Source organism: Pediculus humanus, genomic scaffold, assembly GCF_000006295.1.
Source record: "Pediculus humanus corporis 1103172107470 genomic scaffold, whole genome shotgun sequence".
NCBI lineage: Eukaryota > Metazoa > Arthropoda > Insecta > Psocodea > Pediculidae > Pediculus > Pediculus humanus.
The window spans coordinates 175,819-192,830 of record NW_002987088.1 but is presented as its reverse complement, the minus strand read 5'-3'; the positions used below and the strand labels follow the sequence as shown (position 1 = coordinate 192,830).

General features: G+C 26.7%; 5 protein-coding genes across 5 annotated transcripts in view; 2 read left to right on the top strand and 3 right to left on the bottom strand.

The window, feature by feature from the left end:
* The window catches only part of Phum_PHUM123980 (fgf receptor activating protein, putative), a gene marked incomplete at both ends in the record, with an annotated part of 10,234 nt that extends 4,366 nt beyond the window's left edge, over positions 1-5,868 (bottom strand). The window contains one exon of the mRNA XM_002424219.1: positions 5,686-5,868. Coding sequence (XP_002424264.1) covers positions 5,686-5,868 — 183 coding nt within the window. The remainder of the gene's footprint in view (positions 1-5,685) is intronic.
* Positions 5,869-6,887: 1,019 nt separating this feature from the next.
* Positions 6,888-9,114, top strand: Phum_PHUM123970 (uncharacterized protein; the record flags this gene model as incomplete). Its single annotated transcript, XM_002424218.1, has 6 exons — positions 6,888-6,986; positions 7,064-7,803; positions 7,883-8,147; positions 8,217-8,522; positions 8,597-8,986; positions 9,106-9,114. The coding sequence occupies 6 exons, from the start codon at positions 6,888-6,890 to the stop codon at positions 9,112-9,114; spliced, it is 1,809 nt and encodes a 602-aa protein (XP_002424263.1).
* Positions 9,115-9,218: 104 nt separating this feature from the next.
* On the bottom strand, positions 9,219-12,384 carry Phum_PHUM123960 (uncharacterized protein; the record flags this gene model as incomplete). Its single annotated transcript, XM_002424217.1, has 12 exons — positions 9,219-9,589; positions 9,694-9,812; positions 9,889-10,256; positions 10,334-10,486; positions 10,568-10,685; positions 10,796-10,907; positions 11,071-11,155; positions 11,231-11,411; positions 11,485-11,678; positions 11,750-11,876; positions 11,947-12,185; positions 12,283-12,384. 12 exons carry the CDS (start codon positions 12,382-12,384, stop codon positions 9,219-9,221), a joined length of 2,169 nt encoding a protein of 722 aa, XP_002424262.1.
* A 216-nt stretch (positions 12,385-12,600) lies between these two features.
* Positions 12,601-13,655, top strand: Phum_PHUM123950 (uncharacterized protein; the record flags this gene model as incomplete). Its single annotated transcript, XM_002424216.1, has 3 exons — positions 12,601-12,730; positions 12,960-13,401; positions 13,493-13,655. 3 exons carry the CDS (start codon positions 12,601-12,603, stop codon positions 13,653-13,655), a joined length of 735 nt encoding a protein of 244 aa, XP_002424261.1.
* Positions 13,656-14,176: 521 nt separating this feature from the next.
* The window catches only part of Phum_PHUM123940 (uncharacterized protein), a gene marked incomplete at both ends in the record, with an annotated part of 3,885 nt that continues 1,049 nt past the window's right edge, over positions 14,177-17,012 (bottom strand). The window contains 9 exons of the mRNA XM_002424215.1: positions 14,177-14,308; positions 14,393-14,516; positions 14,589-14,815; positions 14,897-15,027; positions 15,104-15,275; positions 15,358-15,597; positions 15,682-15,985; positions 16,201-16,455; positions 16,848-17,012. The exon at positions 16,848-17,012 is cut by the window's right edge and continues 1,049 nt beyond it. Of these exons, the coding sequence (XP_002424260.1) occupies positions 14,177-14,308; positions 14,393-14,516; positions 14,589-14,815; positions 14,897-15,027; positions 15,104-15,275; positions 15,358-15,597; positions 15,682-15,985; positions 16,201-16,455; positions 16,848-17,012 (1,750 nt within the window). The remainder of the gene's footprint in view (positions 14,309-14,392; positions 14,517-14,588; positions 14,816-14,896; positions 15,028-15,103; positions 15,276-15,357; positions 15,598-15,681; positions 15,986-16,200; positions 16,456-16,847) is intronic.

The following is a 17,012-nucleotide window of genomic DNA, read 5'->3' as shown; positions in this document are numbered from 1 at the left end:
TTTTTTTTTTTTTTTTTTGAAAAATTAAATTTTTTCGCTTAAAACGACAAAAAAAAAAAAAAAAAAAGAAAAAAATTGTTTATTAAGTAAATTTAATCAAAACCGAATGTAAATGTTGAATGATAATAACAATAATAATAATAACAAAACGAAATGAATTATTCAAAAATTACCCCCTTCGGAGGGGATGGAAGGGGAGGGGGGGGTGAAAAAAAAAAGTCATTTAAATCTCATATATCAAAACATTTTGACGTCATATTAATTATCATTATTTTGTTGCCAACGATATTTTTCTGTTGCTACCCAAAATATACGAAAAACATAATAAGTTTCTCTAAATAATAATAATAATAATATTATTAATGTTTTTTTTTTATTCATTCGTTCGTTCGATCGATAGCCTGCCTCTATTACAATCTATTTAAATAAAATAATTTGTAAATTTAATAATAATAATAATAATAATAATAATAATAATATAATAATAATAATAATAATAATAATAATAATAATAATAATAATAATAATAATAATAATAATAACAATAATAACGACGACGACGACGACGATGATATCGATAATGATTACATAAAAAAAATTAAAAATGGCTAAAAAAAATGAAATTGAGTCATTCACAAAAAAAAACGTTTTTTGTCGAATCCATTAAAAGCGTCTCAAATAATAATAATAATATTAATGATAATAATAATAATACTATCATCAATTTATTAATAAATATAAATAATCGAAATCGTATAAAATTTACATGTAGAAAAAAAAAAAAAAAAAAAAACAGAAAAATTTTCGAACGATGAAATCCGCGATGAGTTTATTTAATAATAATAATAATAATAATAAATCCTTATTTAAAAACATAAATATTATTATTATTATTATTATTATTGGAAAACTTCTTGCACGAAATTTTTATTTTATTTTTATTTTTTTCCGCAAAATAAGTTTTTCTTATTTTTTTTTTTTTATTTAATCGATAAATCGATAAATAAACTCGGTTGAAATTTTACCTTTTCAAACACGAAAAGTTTTTTTTTTTTTTGACCCCCCCCCTCGCCTCCTCCCTTTCCCTGGATAAGGAAAAGTTAAAAGAAAATTTTTTTGTTTTTTCTTCATCGATGAATGATGAAATTTAACATTTTGAGATTTACAATGTGAAAATGATAATAATGATAATAATAGTGAATAAAATAAAAACTTAAAAAAAAATTCAAATGATTTTATCCCGGCCCCCCTTCCCTCCTCCCCCTACCCCCACGCGAGTTTCCACTGGCTACTCATAAAAAAAATTTTTTTTCTTTATACTTTTTTATATTTTATTTTTGATAAATAATAATGATGATGATAATAATAATGGAAAATATACAAAATAGGGACCGATCGAGGGCGGCGCTTGCCAATTTTCGTGACTCGCAAACATTTATTATGACCACGAGAGAGAGAGAGAGAGAGAGAGAGAAAGAGAGAAAGAAAATTTAAATTATTATTATTATTATTATTTTTTTTTATTTTCCACCACAGACTTTCTACTTCCTTTAAAAAAAAAAAATTTGATTTGTTTTCTTTAATGTTAATTTTTTTTTCTTTCTTTTTTAATTCTCGTGGAAAGAGAAAGAGAGGGAGAGAGAGAAAAAAAGGAGTCGGTCGATTTTCCTGGGGAGGGACGAGGGGGTAGGGAGAGGGAGGGGAGAGATACCCGTTCCAATTTAACAACTTTTTCCCTTTTATAAATTCATTTTTGCGTGTTAACGAAAAAGAAAAGTAAAAAAAAAAAAAAGTTAAAAAAAATTTAAAGCAAAATTCTAACGATTTAACGACCTTTAAACCTTTCAACCTTTTCCATTTTAAAACTCGGAAAGGTTTGATAATAATTTATACCTTTTATCAAATAAGATTTCGAGATTTTTCTTTACGTTACCCCCGGAGGGGGGGGGAGAAGGGAGGGGAAAAACCACTTGAAATACGATTTAAAAAAAAAAAGAGGAAAACAAAATCATCATCATCATCATCATTTTCCAACGGCTTCCGTATGTGAAAAACGGCGGAAAAACAAAAACGAAAGGAAAAATTAAATGACCTTTTCCTTTTTAAAAATTTTTCTTTTAAGCAAAGGTCAATTTCAAACAACAACAAACAACAAACATCAAAAAAAAATTCAATCATTATATCGATTGTTTAAACTCAATAAAAAAAAACGACGACTTGCTTTCAAAAGAAGAAGAAAAATAATAATGATGATGATGATGATGATGATGATAATAAGATTAAATATAAAAGATTTACCGCACAATAAAAAAAAAAAACATTTGTTAACCCCCTCCCTTCCACCCCCTTTTTCGAAAAAAAAAAAGTCACGAAATTTTTCTCTTTTTTTTTTCATTTATAAACAAAAAATAAATAAATAAATAAATAATAATAATAATAATAAAATATCATCAACGTGGAAAATGATAAATCGATGAATTTTTCTTTTTGGAAAATTCTAAACATTTGCGAACGAGAAAAAAAAAAAAATTTTCCTATAAGTTAAACAATAAAAACTTTTTTTTTAAAATTTAAACTCGATCACTTACGGTAGCAAAAAAAAAAATTTTCCGAAAATTACACGCACGCACACACACACACACAAAACTCAATTCACCAAATTTTTTTTTTTAAACCTTCTCCCCTCCCCCCCTTTTCCAGAACAAACGAAAAAAAAAAATTAGTTACATCATTTAAACTTTTTCAACTATTTTTTTAGTTTTTTAGTTTTTTAGTCGACCGAATTTCCACGTCAGTTTTCATTTTAACCTTTCAAACAACTGAAACAGAGAGAGAAAGAGAGAGAGAGAGAGACAGAGAGGAAAGAAAAGAAAATTCAAAACCTTATGTGACATATAACATCAACAGTGGATGGGAAACGCCCCACGACGACTATCAATTATCATAGTTTAACTAATAATAATGATAATGATAATAACAGTCACGTTTAATACTACCCTCCCCCTTCTCCCCCTTCCCGCCAAAAAAAAACTACCAATTTTTTAAAAACCGGAAAAAAAAAAATTAATAAAATTTTTCCAAATAATAATAACGATAACTCAAAATTATTATTTAAATAAATAAATAAATAAATGCATAGAGTAAATAAATTTTTTAAAAACGAAATGAATGACGTGGAAATTCGTAATAATAATAATAATAATAATAATAATAATAATAATAATAATAATAATAATGATAGTAATATTAGATCAAAGTTTATTTTGAACTAGAAAAAAAAATGAAAAAAAAAAAAAATTAGGCTCCCATTGAAATTTTAATTAAAAAAAAAATATCATTAAACGTAATTAAATATTTAAAAATAATAATAATAATAGAAATAATAATAATAATAGTAATAATAATAATAGTAATAATAACCGTTCCGATTTCTTTTCTTTTTTCTGTTTTTTGTTTTTCCTTCCCTTTTTTCTTCCCTTTTTTTTTTGTTTTTTTTTGTTTTTTTTTTAAAGAAATTTTTCACCCTTCATCGATTTCCATAAAATTAATTTCTATTCCTCATTGAGAGAGAGAGAGAGAAAAAAAAAAGAAAAAAATTGAAGAAAGTTTTTTTTTTTTTTTACGTTGGCTTTTAAATTAGTCGTCGTGTATTATAATTATTGACACGAAAAGTAACGATAACGTAAGAAAACCCCTTCAACCCACTCACTATCCATTGGTAAAATTATTTTTCTTACGGTTAAAATTTAAAAGCTGCACGAAAGGTGGTGTATATATATATATATATTCAACGGTTGAAACTGCAAGTCACAGAAATAGGAAATGACTTTGAGGTGTGGAGGAGAACGAAAAAAAAAAAAAAGAAAATATATATATATATATAAAAGGAAAAAAGGAAAGAAAAAGGAAAAAGGGAAAAGAATGGGAAATAAAAAGAAATAAAGAAGGAAAAAGGAAGGAAGAAAAAGGAAAAAAGAAAAAAAAAGTAATTTGTGGCAGAAAATAATTTAAATGCAATTGAAAAATAAGTTTTTACCCCCCCCCCTCACCCTCTCCTCTCCCCTACCTACCCCTACCCAACCCCGCAACGTGTAATTTCAGGTAAAATTATATCGATTTAATTTTTCTTTTAACTTTTTTCTTTTTGCGGTTTTTTTCATCATTCGAATTTTTCTTTTTTTTTTTTTCTCCATGTCTCATATCGTATCCCTATCATATCATCGAACGATATCGACTTCCTTAATAATGTAAATACTATCGAATCCCGTGACGTCACGAACCAAAACAAATTTTTTTTTTACTTTTATTTTAAATAATATTTAGCCTATCGTTAAAAAATATTTATCAACGGTTTATTAAATTTCATTTGAAAAAAAAAAAAAAAAAAAATCTCTGCTTTTATCACATAAATTAACTTTGCATGCATGCTCTTATGTAATTTGAAAATTAAAAAAAAAAAAAATTTAAACCGTTTATGACTACCATAATTACACGTTTAAAAAAAAAACAAAAATTACCTTTATTATTATTATTATTATCATTATTATTTTTCTTACTAATCAAATTATTTTATGCGTATTGTATATATATTAAATATAAATGTTTTTTTTTTTTAAATAAATTAAAACATGGAGAAAATTATAACTGTTTTAGTAAACACTATTGCGACGACCTGAATTTTTTTTTTTTTTTTAAATTTATATTCCCTAAACAATACGTTATACAAAATTCCTGGCATCCTTTTTTTTTTTTTAAACTTCCTTTTCTTTCCCGTTTATCCTTTCCCTGATTTTATCAAGGTCACGTAATATGATAATATTACTCTTTCCCCGTATGTAAATTATTATTATTATTATTATTATTATTATTATAGTGAATACGGTTTTTTTTAAAAGTTTCTCGTGTTTTATTATAATGTGGGGGTGTGGGTGGGAGGCGGGGGGGGGAAATTATTACGTATACGTTATAGAAAATTATTATACATGTAAAATTTTTTTTTCCCCCTTCGTTTTTTAGGGAGCCCGTATGAAAAGTTTTTCTTATTATTATTACAAATAAAAAAAGTTTTCTTTCATAATTATAAGTCATAAAGTAAATAAACGTTAATTATTTTCGACCGTTATTTCCCTCGTCAAATTATTATTATTTAAATAAATGAAAAAATGATTTTAATTAATTTAATTTTTTTTCTTGATTGGTTAATCATAAACTTTCTGAAATTAAATTTGTATCGAATAATAATAATAATAATGGTGTTCAACATACATAATTTTATGTAAAAGTATTTGTAAGACAAAATGTAATGCTTGTTAAAGAGATAATAGTTATCGACATACATATAAACAAAGGTATGAACAAAAATATGATTCTACGATAGTTACAAAAACAAAAAAAGTAATAATAATTACCTTAAAAAGCCTAAGGAATATCAAACAGGAATATCTCAGGTCAGGTTAATAGTTTAACCTAAGATAAATAATTCATATCTGAAATAAAATAACACATAACACTAAGAAAAAAAATAATAATAATTTATTTAATGAAAGTGCTCGAATAGAAAAAAAAAACTAATTATAGGATAATGTGCTAGTAGCATGTACTATTTGAAAAAGAATAATAATTGCATTGAACGAAGAAAAAAAAAAAAAAAGCTTGAAATAAAATCAATATATATTTGTATTTTACCTTACAATGAGTCTCGTGAATATCATCCTTTTGAAATATATTCGCAGTTACAAAACATATTATCAATGATGATACTGGTAAAATAACCGTAACAAGACATAATTTTCTCAAACTGAATTTTAAATATACACATTGATCATCGATTCCTTCACGAGGAAGTTTACTGACAGTATCTCCTTTCATAACTGTTAAAATATCAAATGATAAATTTAAATATGTAAAATATTGATTCCTGATTTTTAATACAATCGAAGAAAAATCAATTGTTTTCATACGAATAGGTACTCGCTGGAGGAAAGAAAAGGGAAAAAAGGAAGTAGGTTTATATAAAAGAAGAAATTATTAAAAAAAACAATAATGAAAAGTCAAAAGAACGTTGAATTATGGGACATTATGTGAAAAAGATGTTGACATTTATAAATTTGGGTCATATGAAAAAAAAAAAAAACTAAAATATTTAATGACTGGGAAAATATAAAAGTTTCAAAAAAAAATAGTTTGTATAAATATTGTTTTACATTATAAAAATATTGTACATGATATAAAAATATAAAATAATAATAATAATAATAATAATTTTTTATTAAAAATTGATCGAAATTATATATTTTTCTTTTCGTTTTAGTTTTTCTAATTTGAAAAATTAATTATAAGTAATCGTATCGATTAAAATAAATAATTAAATCAAATTGATCGAGAAGAGAAAATTTTAAAAAATTCAATTTTATTTATGACATTTAGTAATATCATGAGTAATTATTTTGGCGCTATTAAAACGCATATATAATACAAAGTATATATATATATATATATATTTTTTTAAATACATAAATGAATTTTTCTCACCTTTGAAAAATTATTATTTTAACTTATAATTTAATATCATCTAATCATGATTTGAACATTTTTAATGAATTATAAAAACTTTTAGAAAAAAAAAAAATTTTTTTTAGTGTAATAAACATAAAAACCTATTTTTGAAAATAATAATTTACCATGAACCGTACATCTTTGAATAATGCGCAAGTTACTTTAAGCGGATTCAACGTATTTTTTTTTAAAAATTATACGTACAATTTTCCATAGAGTATATAATCAATAATTATTTAACATCATGTGGAAATTTTAAATTCCACTCTTATTTAATACAACTAATCACTTTTTGTCTTTTTTTTCCAACTTAAAAAAAGAATTTTTCAAAAATGAGTTATCTCATAAATAAAAAAAATCGTTTAAAAAAAAAATATACTAATATTCTCGCTAGAGATTTTGGAATTGTCATGAAGGATTCTTCTACTGAGGTATTAGACATATTAACAAATCTGGTTACATTAAAATTATTAAATATATTGACTTCTTTTTTTTTTTTTTTTTGTAGATTATAGTTATTTGTAATGGTGGACTATGTAACGGAATAACATATGAAATGGTTTGGAACGTTTTTCATAAATTTGAAAATTTTAAAAAAATTGTCATGGTCCCTGGAAAATCATATTCGTTTATCATATTTGAAAATAAAAAAAATTCCGAGAAAGCTTTTAATCTTTTAAATGATAAAATAATATGGCCTGTTATTAAGGGTCCCATATTTTTAGGTTATGTTGAAAGTATAAATATATCTCTGCTTAATCAGGCTAAAATTTTTCAAAAACCTCCAGGCCTTGTACTACTAGAAGATTTTATATCGGAAGAAGAAGAAACGGAAATTTTAAAATTACTCAAATTTAATGATTCTGGAGAAGAATATTCTTCAGAGCTTAAACACAGAAAAGTAAAACATTATGGATATGAATTTAAATATGGTAGCAATAATGTAAATTTAAATGAACCCATTAAAAAAATTCCATCCAAGCTTAATTATTTGTGGGATAGATTAAAAAAATATTCAGATAATTTTGAAAGCGATTTTGATTTTACACCGGATCAATTGACTGTAAATTGTTATGAACCTGGACAGGGAATTCCTCCTCATGTTGATACTCATAGTGCCTTCGAAGATGGAATCCTTTCTTTAAGCCTGGAATCATCTGTCGTTATGGAATTTAAAAATGATAAAGATTTGACATTTAGCGTCCTTTTACCGAGAAGAAGTTTATGTTTAATGCTCGGTGAATCCAGGTTAATTTTTTTTAAATTAAATTTTTCCTACTTTGTACTCCATTTAAAGAAAAATTAAAGGGAAAAATTTTCTTTTTAGGTACAATTGGGTACATGGAATCACACCTAGAAAATCGGATTTAATTCCTAATAAAGATGGTTCACTTACCGTTCAGAATAGAGAGAGAAGAACTTCGTTGACGTTTAGAAAAACAAGAAGGGGATGTTGTAGTTGCAAATATCCTAAATTTTGTGACACTGCCATTGAAAAACTTAAAAATTTTCCCAATGTTATTTCTGAAATTAAAAATATTAATCTTAGAAAAGAAGATGCATCGGAAATAGAAAAAAATTTCGTTCACCAAGTAATTCTTTTCTTTTTTTTTTTTCTCAAAGCACCTTCACATAAAATTAAAAATTAAATTATTTTTTAGGTATATGATAAAATAGCATCACATTTTAGTGAAACAAGATACAAACCGTGGCCAAACGTTTTTGAATTTGTCAATTCATTTCCATCAGGTTCCATACTTGTAGATGTCGGTTGTGGAAATGGTAAATATTTCACAAAACAATCGAATAGATTTGAAATTGGATGCGATTCAAATGGTGGACTTATGAAAGTATGCAAAGAAAGAGGATTCGAATGTTTTTCTTGTAATTGTTTGAACATTCCCTTAAGAGATGATATTGCTGATGGATGTATTTGTATTGCAGTTATTCATCATTTAACAACAGAGGTAAAAACCCTATCCTGTTATTTTTATGTCCTTTTTCTTCCATATATACTCATTTGTTTTCTTTTTTTTGTCAGGAGAGAAGAGAAAAAGCTATAAAAGAAATGATTCGTATTTTAAAAAGTAAAGGAAAAGCGTTGATTTACGTATGGGCAAAAAATCAAGAATTAAAAGGTGAAAAATCATACTATTTGAAACAAAACGATTTGAGAAAAATACTCGCACCCGAAGATGATTGCAAACTGGAAATAATCCCATTGAATAAATCACAACAAGACCTTGTTTTGCCCGTTCATAATAATCGCACTGCATTCGCATACAACGATATGTTAGTCCCGTGGAAATTAAAGTTGAATAATAATAATAATAATAATAATATTGATCCTTCTCAAGCTCCCGTTTATTTAAGATTTTATCACGTTTACGAAGATGATGAATTGAAAAATGTTTGCCTTAAATTAGAAAATGTTAATATTTTAAATTATTATTACGATCAAGGAAACTGGTGTATTATATTAGAAAAAAAATAATAATTATTATTATTTTTTTAAATTAATAATTTAATTAAATTATATATATAATATAGATCTTTTAGAGTGTGCAAATATCATTAACCCGTTTTAAATAGATTAACCTGTATAATTAAAAGTGATTTTTTTTAAAAAATTTTATTTGATTGTCACATTGAATTCGAGTTATTTACTGATAAAAAAAATCGTAAAGTTTTTCATATGAATAATTATCATTATCTAAAATTTCCAAAAGTGTCGGAATTTTATTTTTAACATTAATCCCTTTAAATTTGTTTTTATCAATGAATAAGTCAGTAACCATACCGTATAATCTGTCTAAATATGCCGGTTGCATTTTATATTCGTTAATAATTTCTTTTTCTTTATTTATTATTTCTGTAAATTCATCCGTTAATAATATTTCTCCCGATTTAATTGGATTTAAATCTAATTCCGACATTGATTCTAATATTTTCATTTTATTCACCAAAGAAAGTTGATGCTCTAATTTAGGACGAATCAAATCTAGAGTATGTTTAATACTTTCTTCATTTATTTCTAAAAAAATTTAAATTCTATTATGATGTTTACCATGTTGTTTTAATGATCTTTATTTAAAATAAAACTTGGAAATTTTCTGCTCTGAAAAAATTTAAACTTACCCCACGTGATATCAAGATTACGTTTTTTTTTATCATTCCTGCTTGCAACTTTCGAAATGACATCCTTTAAAATAGAAATCGTTGAGATATTGTCCGATTTAAATTCTGCTTCTCCTTTTCTGTTCGAAGAAATATTTATTAATGAGTATGGTAACATTTGTAACTTTTATTAAATTACAAATGAGTAGTACGTACGAGTATGTACATTGTAGCATGGTACCCAAGAAGGTCGAAGTGAAACATAAAACCACCGTATCTTCGGGGGGAGTTTTATAAGGAACTTCAGGCAAACAAAATTCAATCCAAGCATGAATTTCGGCAAAACTAAATCCACCTTTAAATGCTAAACGATTATAGGGTCTTTTAGCGTCTATGGCGTGTATTCGTGAATGCAGGGAAAGCGGTTTGATTTTGTAACTGCGAAGCTGACAACATTTGGGTTGAACGTTCGGTGTTACGTACGTTAGTAAAGTTCCATACTGTCCTTCTATCGTACGGATTTTTAAATCCAAACGAGTCGTGTTAACTTGACAACGGTAAGTTGCCAATAAAAAGTTTCCATCCTAAAAAATTTAATAATGACTCTGGTCACTTGAAAAGTAATTTTAAAATTAAACGAATTAATTATTTTATTTTATACCGATGGACTGCAATCGCTGAAACTGACAACAGCTGAATTTTTTTCTATATCCAATAAGTCTAAAGGTACGTCGCTTTGAACGAGCACATTATCAATGGATGTTTGAACTTCTATGCTTAACGTGTAAGAAGCATCCTCTCTTCTTAAACACCACTAAAAGAAAATGTCAAAATTGATGAGCATTTTGTTTTTTACTGTAGAATAAAGAGAAAAAATATTTCAATAGTTAAAAACCTTATCATTAATTGCAACGGAAGGCAATGTTGATAAAGCATTTTCATTATTTTCAGCTGCCAATTGATATTTATCTCTTTCCGCATTTATTTTTTCTTCTAATTCGTCTATTTCCGCTCTGAAAATAATAATAGTAGAATTAAATTGTAAAAAACTTGATCAAAAACATGATTTGAAATTCTAAATTGAATTGACAAAAACTTTAAATTGAAATTTATTAAATTGTACCTCAGTTTGTTAATTTTTAACTTTACTTCTGGTAAAACCTTTAAATTATTTGAATCAACACTTAAAGTAAGGTCTTTTGAACCTGAATCCGTAGAAAGACCAAATATCCATCCTTTTGAAAGACATGAAATCAATGATTTTTTTTCCTACTAATTAATGTCACTCTTGATGTAATTAATAAAGTTACTTTAACCAATTCGAGGAAACGTTATTTTATTGTAAAAGTCTAATGTCGTTTTTTAATTATCGACGTATTAACATTTAAAATAAATTACCTGAGTATGTAGAAACAACAATTTCAGGTACTTCATTATTTTTTAATTTTCCACAAACTAAAGCAGTAACGGTTTCATTGCATGTCTAAAACAATTATTTAAGTCGTCAATAAATAAGCATTAAACATAAATTATAATAATAATAATGATTTATATTTACGTAGGAAAAGATTAATTTTGGTTGTTCATTATCAGAACTTAGTTTATAAACTTCAACAAATCCATCATCTCTTCCAACAATTAGTTCGAAATATCCATCATTAGTCAAATCATAAACATCTAAACATGTGACTTGACCTTTTTGATTGTTTGGCTCAAGTAACCAAAAATTTTTAAGATCTCTAGAAAAAATAAATACCCATTTTAAAAATACTTTATACATACAAGAGAAATACTAATAGATAAACATATCACCTGCCAATTAGTAAAAGTCCAACGCCGCCATCTTCTGTTCCATAAATTATTTGTTCTTCATCGTTTTTACTTTTGTAAAATTTATGAAGGACAGTTGGAGTACTCGCTATAGGTACTGAATATAATACGTTTGATTCTTCTAAAACTCTTATTACTCTATCACTGCATGCCAGAATAGGCATTAAAACATTTTTCTAGAAATAAATGAAATACATTATTAAAATGCATAAAGTAAAAGTTTTGAAATATACATAAATGAACTCACTTTTGTAGAAAGAACAATTAAATCGATAATAACTTCATTGCAAATAAAACTATTTACATCTTTAAGATCTAAATAATGATACAAACAATGTTGACCAGTTACAAATAAATTGTTATCGATTACGCACCTAAAAAAAAATTTTTTTACATTCATTTTAGAATTCTCAATCATAATAATAATAATAATAATTATCTTACATTGTTTTAACTAATTCGGTTAGGTTCGTCTCAAATTCAAGAAACTGTTTTCCTTTCTTGGTGAAACCTTTAACTTCGCTATCACAAGAAAAAAATATTTTATCCTGAGGAGTATTAACGGTACCACCCAAAGCTACCCTCGTTATTTTCGGACCGGGAGACGTTTTAAAAACCGTTTCAGTTTCCCCCTTTTTTATCGAGAAAATACTTAAAACACCATCTTGATCAGCCACCACTACCTAGAAAAAAAAAAAAAAAAAATTATACCATGGTAGAAAAAAATTTGTGTTAGTGTAGTATCGATGGCAACGGAAAAAAAAGAAAAAAATCACAAACTTTTTGTGTCAATTTTTGAGCAGATGGTGGTAAAAGTACGAGACATTTATAACTAGTAAGGCCAACGATCGCATAATCACAACGATTCAATTCCAATTCCATTTTAAACTTAAAAACACCAAAAAAATAAAAAATATTTGAAATTAAATTAAGAACTCTTGCAAAAGTGTTGAAAAAGTCAAAGAAACCAATGAGCCAACTGTTAGAATTTGAAAGTGTTGCCAACTTACGTCTGATTAACCGAATTGTAAATAAAATGTTCTTTATCGTTTCGATATTATTTAACTGCCTTATTAATTTATTATACACATTTAAATTATGACGCAATTAGAAATTGCAGCTGGTTCTATTTTAACAAGAGCCGTTACTCTTGATAAAACCAACAGGTTTACAGAAGCTTTAGTATGTTACCAAGAAGGTTTACAAATATTGGTGGATCGTGTTAAGGGTAAATTTAATTTTAATGTTTAATTTTTTCCCTAAAATTTTTTTTTTTTTTTTAAATTAAGTTTAAAATATAAATACTTTAGTTTGGAATTTGTTTTCAAATATGTCATAACACTAACACACTATCAACTGTTATCCATGATAAATAAACAAATGATGACCTTAATCTTTAATAGGTTATTTAAACATTCATTTGATTATCCAAAATGTACAAATTTTGATTATTTTAGTTTTGGAACCTGGAAAGAAAAAAGAAGCGTTAAAACAAAAAATACATGAATATATAGAAAGAGCAGAATTTATAAAGAAACACATTGAAAAACAAAAAGATTTGGGTCTTTACCACGAACAAATTTCCATTGAAAATAATTCCAAAGGACACAGTTATACTTCATTGGTAGGAAGATTTTTGGATGGCGATATGACAACAGTGAAAGTTGAAGATCCATACATTAGAAATTATAATCAGTGTAGAAACTTTTTACAGTTTTGTGAACTCCTCGTTAAAAAATGTTTTAATTTAAAACAAATTTTTTTGTTGACCGGTTCCGATGCTAAAAATGCTGACGATCAAAAATCATGGTTGAATTCGATTAAATACAGTTTAGAAAATAGTTACAATATAAAACTAAATGTTGAATTTTCTTCCACGCTTCATGACAGACAAATAACGTATGTATTTAATTTAAAAAAAAAAAAATTTTTTTTTTTTTGTCGAATAAAGAAAAATAATAATGAATTTTTTTTTTTTGTTCAAATACAGATTAGGAAACGGTTGGGTCATTAAAATAGGAAGAGGTTTAGATTATTTTAAACCAGCCGAAAGCAAATTTGCCATTGGAGCAATCGATTACGATTTGAGACAATGTCATGAAACAACTGTCGATATATTTCACAGCAAAGATGTTAAACATTCTTTCGGATAATTCCATGACATTTAAACTTCCATGTGAAACAAATTGCTGGAAAATGAAACTTTCAGTGCTTTCGTTTGTGTATATTTTTTTTTTTTTTTTTTAATATTCGAAACAATTTTATTTGTATAGTATTAAGTTTATTATTTTTCAATAATCTTCTTAAAGTACTTATTTAGTGATAATAAATATCGAAGTAAGTTTAAATCGAGTAAAAATTTATATTAAATGAAATTTTGTGTCAAATAAATAAGAACGAGTTTAATGTTAAATAAATAAAAAAGTTCTAAATAATAATAATGACTCATTCTTAATCATTTATTTTATTTTTTTTTTTAAATATTTACACACGTAAAAAGAAATAAATTAATAATAATAAAATTTAAAAATTTTTTTTTTATTTTTGAAAAATTTGTACAAAAAGAGAAAAAAAATGATAGAAAATTCAAGTAAAAAAAAAAAATATACACATATAAGGGAGATCTTAACGCGTTTAAAATTTTTTTTTTTTTTTTTTTTTCATTTTTACGTATTTAAACGTAACTTTCTTGTTTTGACGAATATAATAAAAATGAATCTAATAATCTAGGTTCGACTAATTCCATAGCATTTAAATTTTCAAGTGCTTTCGTTCCGCAATTCGCTACTATTTTCCGAAGTGCAGCCTTGAAAAAAAAAAAAGAAAATAATAATAATAATAATAATAAAAAATGTCATTTGAAAAATTTACGGGAAAATTATTTACTTACGAGACAAGCAACTAAAACTCCATCGCTATGATTTCTTTCTTTTTCTTCTTTACATAATTTAACCAATCTATTGACACCTTGTAATTCGACAACCTGTTGTGCAACTACAACATCACTACAAAGCCTGAAATATTTTTTAAAAATTAAAAAACTTCATTCAAACTTTTTTTAATTTTAAAATTTTAAAATTGTCTACCTTGAAAGAGCAATGGCGGATTTTTGTAAAACTCTTTCTGCGGCCGCCACTTCCGGTGCATTTTGAAGTGGTGAGTGATGAATTTCTAAAAAAGAAAGAAGAGCAACAACCGCTCTTTGTTCGGCTAAATATTTTCTACATTCTGGTACCGACGACATGTTTGCTATCACTGTCGCTGCTTGTTCTTGTATGAATATCGAAACGTCAGAACCCTGACGTCGAACGGCCTAAAAAAAAAAAGGAATTTAACGTTTATTACGTGTACCTAGAAGGAAAAGACAGTACAGGTACTTAAATATAAAACTCACGGATAGTAACGCTTTAGCCGTTTGATATTCTAAAAGTGGCCAAACCGTTCTAGGTTCCATAAAAGTTAAATTTGCCAAAGCAGCTGATGACAGTAGCAAAGTTTCGCAGGATTTGTATTTGTTAATTATACCTGAAAACGTAAAATGATTTTTATTCATCATATTTGGAGAAAACAATTTGAAAATATTTAATTAAAAAAATCTTACGGGTTAAAGATTTGACTAGACTGTTTAAAAATTGACTTAAACCATTCACTGAATGATTATCTTGTATCCATGGAGCCGTTATTTGAGCAATAACCGCCGAAGCTTCGCTTAATTCCTCTTCTGATCTTTTATCATCGGCTAATATGTCAGCTATTATTTCTACACCACCAGCCTGAAGAAAGAAAGGAAAAAAAGTCATTCAATGAATTGTTTCATAAAAAATGTAAAAAATAAAAATGGCGTCGTTTAATCACCTGTTCGAATTGTCGTATGGTATCCCCAATGCAACAAACCGTCGATAAAGCTCTTAGTGCAGATATTCTAACGGTCGTGCCACGTGCTTCTAAACAAATGGCTAATAAAGCTCTGATTCCTCCACATTTCGATACCATTTTACCAAGTTGATTTTCTTCCATACCTAAATTTGTCAATACTGTCAAAGCCGTACGAAGTGCGAGTTCAGTTTTAGGTTCTTCCAAAATCCCAATCAAAGCCTAAAATGTTAAAAAGAGTGTGAAAAGGTCAAAAGGTGAGCGAAGATTGGAAAATTTTTTTTTTTTCCACGAATTTCTATTCACCTGAATGTTATTTTGTAATAAAACGTCAACGACTCCTCTAAATTTTTGTCCCAATTGTGTAATTTCTTTTTCGATTTGATTAAAATCATAATTTTTCGAAGTAGAAATCAACTGTTTGAGACGATTGCAAGATTCTAAAACTTGTTGTTGTTCTTCTTCTTCTTCTGCTTCCCCGTTTGTCTTTTCATCATTTTCTAATTTCATATCCATCGTTTCCGGTTCGGGAGTACGGAAATCCGTTATCATTTCGTCACGACATTCAATTTGTTTTCCAATTGATTTTCTTTGGTTTATTTTTTCCGTTCTTTGGCAATTATTTACAATATTATTATTATTATTATTATTATTTTGTACGTATTCTTTAATAAATTCGGTTATGTGTCCGACGAGGCTTTGTACGAGGGAGTCGAAATTTTTTACATTTTTATTTTTATTTTGCCTGTAAAATTAAATTAAAATTTTTAACGTCGTCGATTATGGCGGGAAAATCAAAGCGATTGATCGAAAATCAAAACTTACTTGTACAATCTAGAAAATTCCAAGGAAATAATTTTTGTTTTCTGATGTAATTTTTTTATAGTATACGAAGTTGAATCCGCCATGTTGGTAACCTGCCGCGTGAGATCAGCAGCTAATGATTTACTCTGCAGCGTCGTCATTATTTCGGCTTCGTACATTGTTTCCAATTCCGAAAGCCAATGTCTGACGGATGTTTCGTAATCTATTTTAACATTTGTCGTGGTAGCAGAAAATCTTTCGTTATTCGAACAACAACTGTATAAACAACAAAAAAGGTAAACGATTAATTGAAAGAGATAAACGTTCGATCGGGCGTGTACCCGAAATCACCGCTCCCCACCCCCACCCCCCAAAAAAAAACGTTTATTAATTAAATTATATTAAATAAATAAATAATTATTAAGTAAAAAACTGCCAAATTTTTTTTTTTTTTTAAAATGCTCAAGGGTATTTAGTTCCACTACAACAACCAACAACCAAATTCCCTTATCACTAACTACTAAAAATGATGATAACGTCAAAATAATAATAATAATAATAATAATAATTACCGATTAAATGAATTTTCGAGATTTTTCGATCCTTTTAATTTTTTTTCCGAGAGTCCTTTTAATTTTCTAACGGTCGCATATGTTGTTTTAGCAGACGAAATTTTTTTCCCCGTGGTTTTAACTGTTTTCGGTGATTCCGACGAACCTCCCGGGGGATGTTTGTTGGATTTTGGTGTCGATGTCGATAACGGGGGACCGTCGATGAAAGTGTTGTTGTCCAGTAAATGATTGTTTCCCTTACCGATCGAACATTGATCGTTT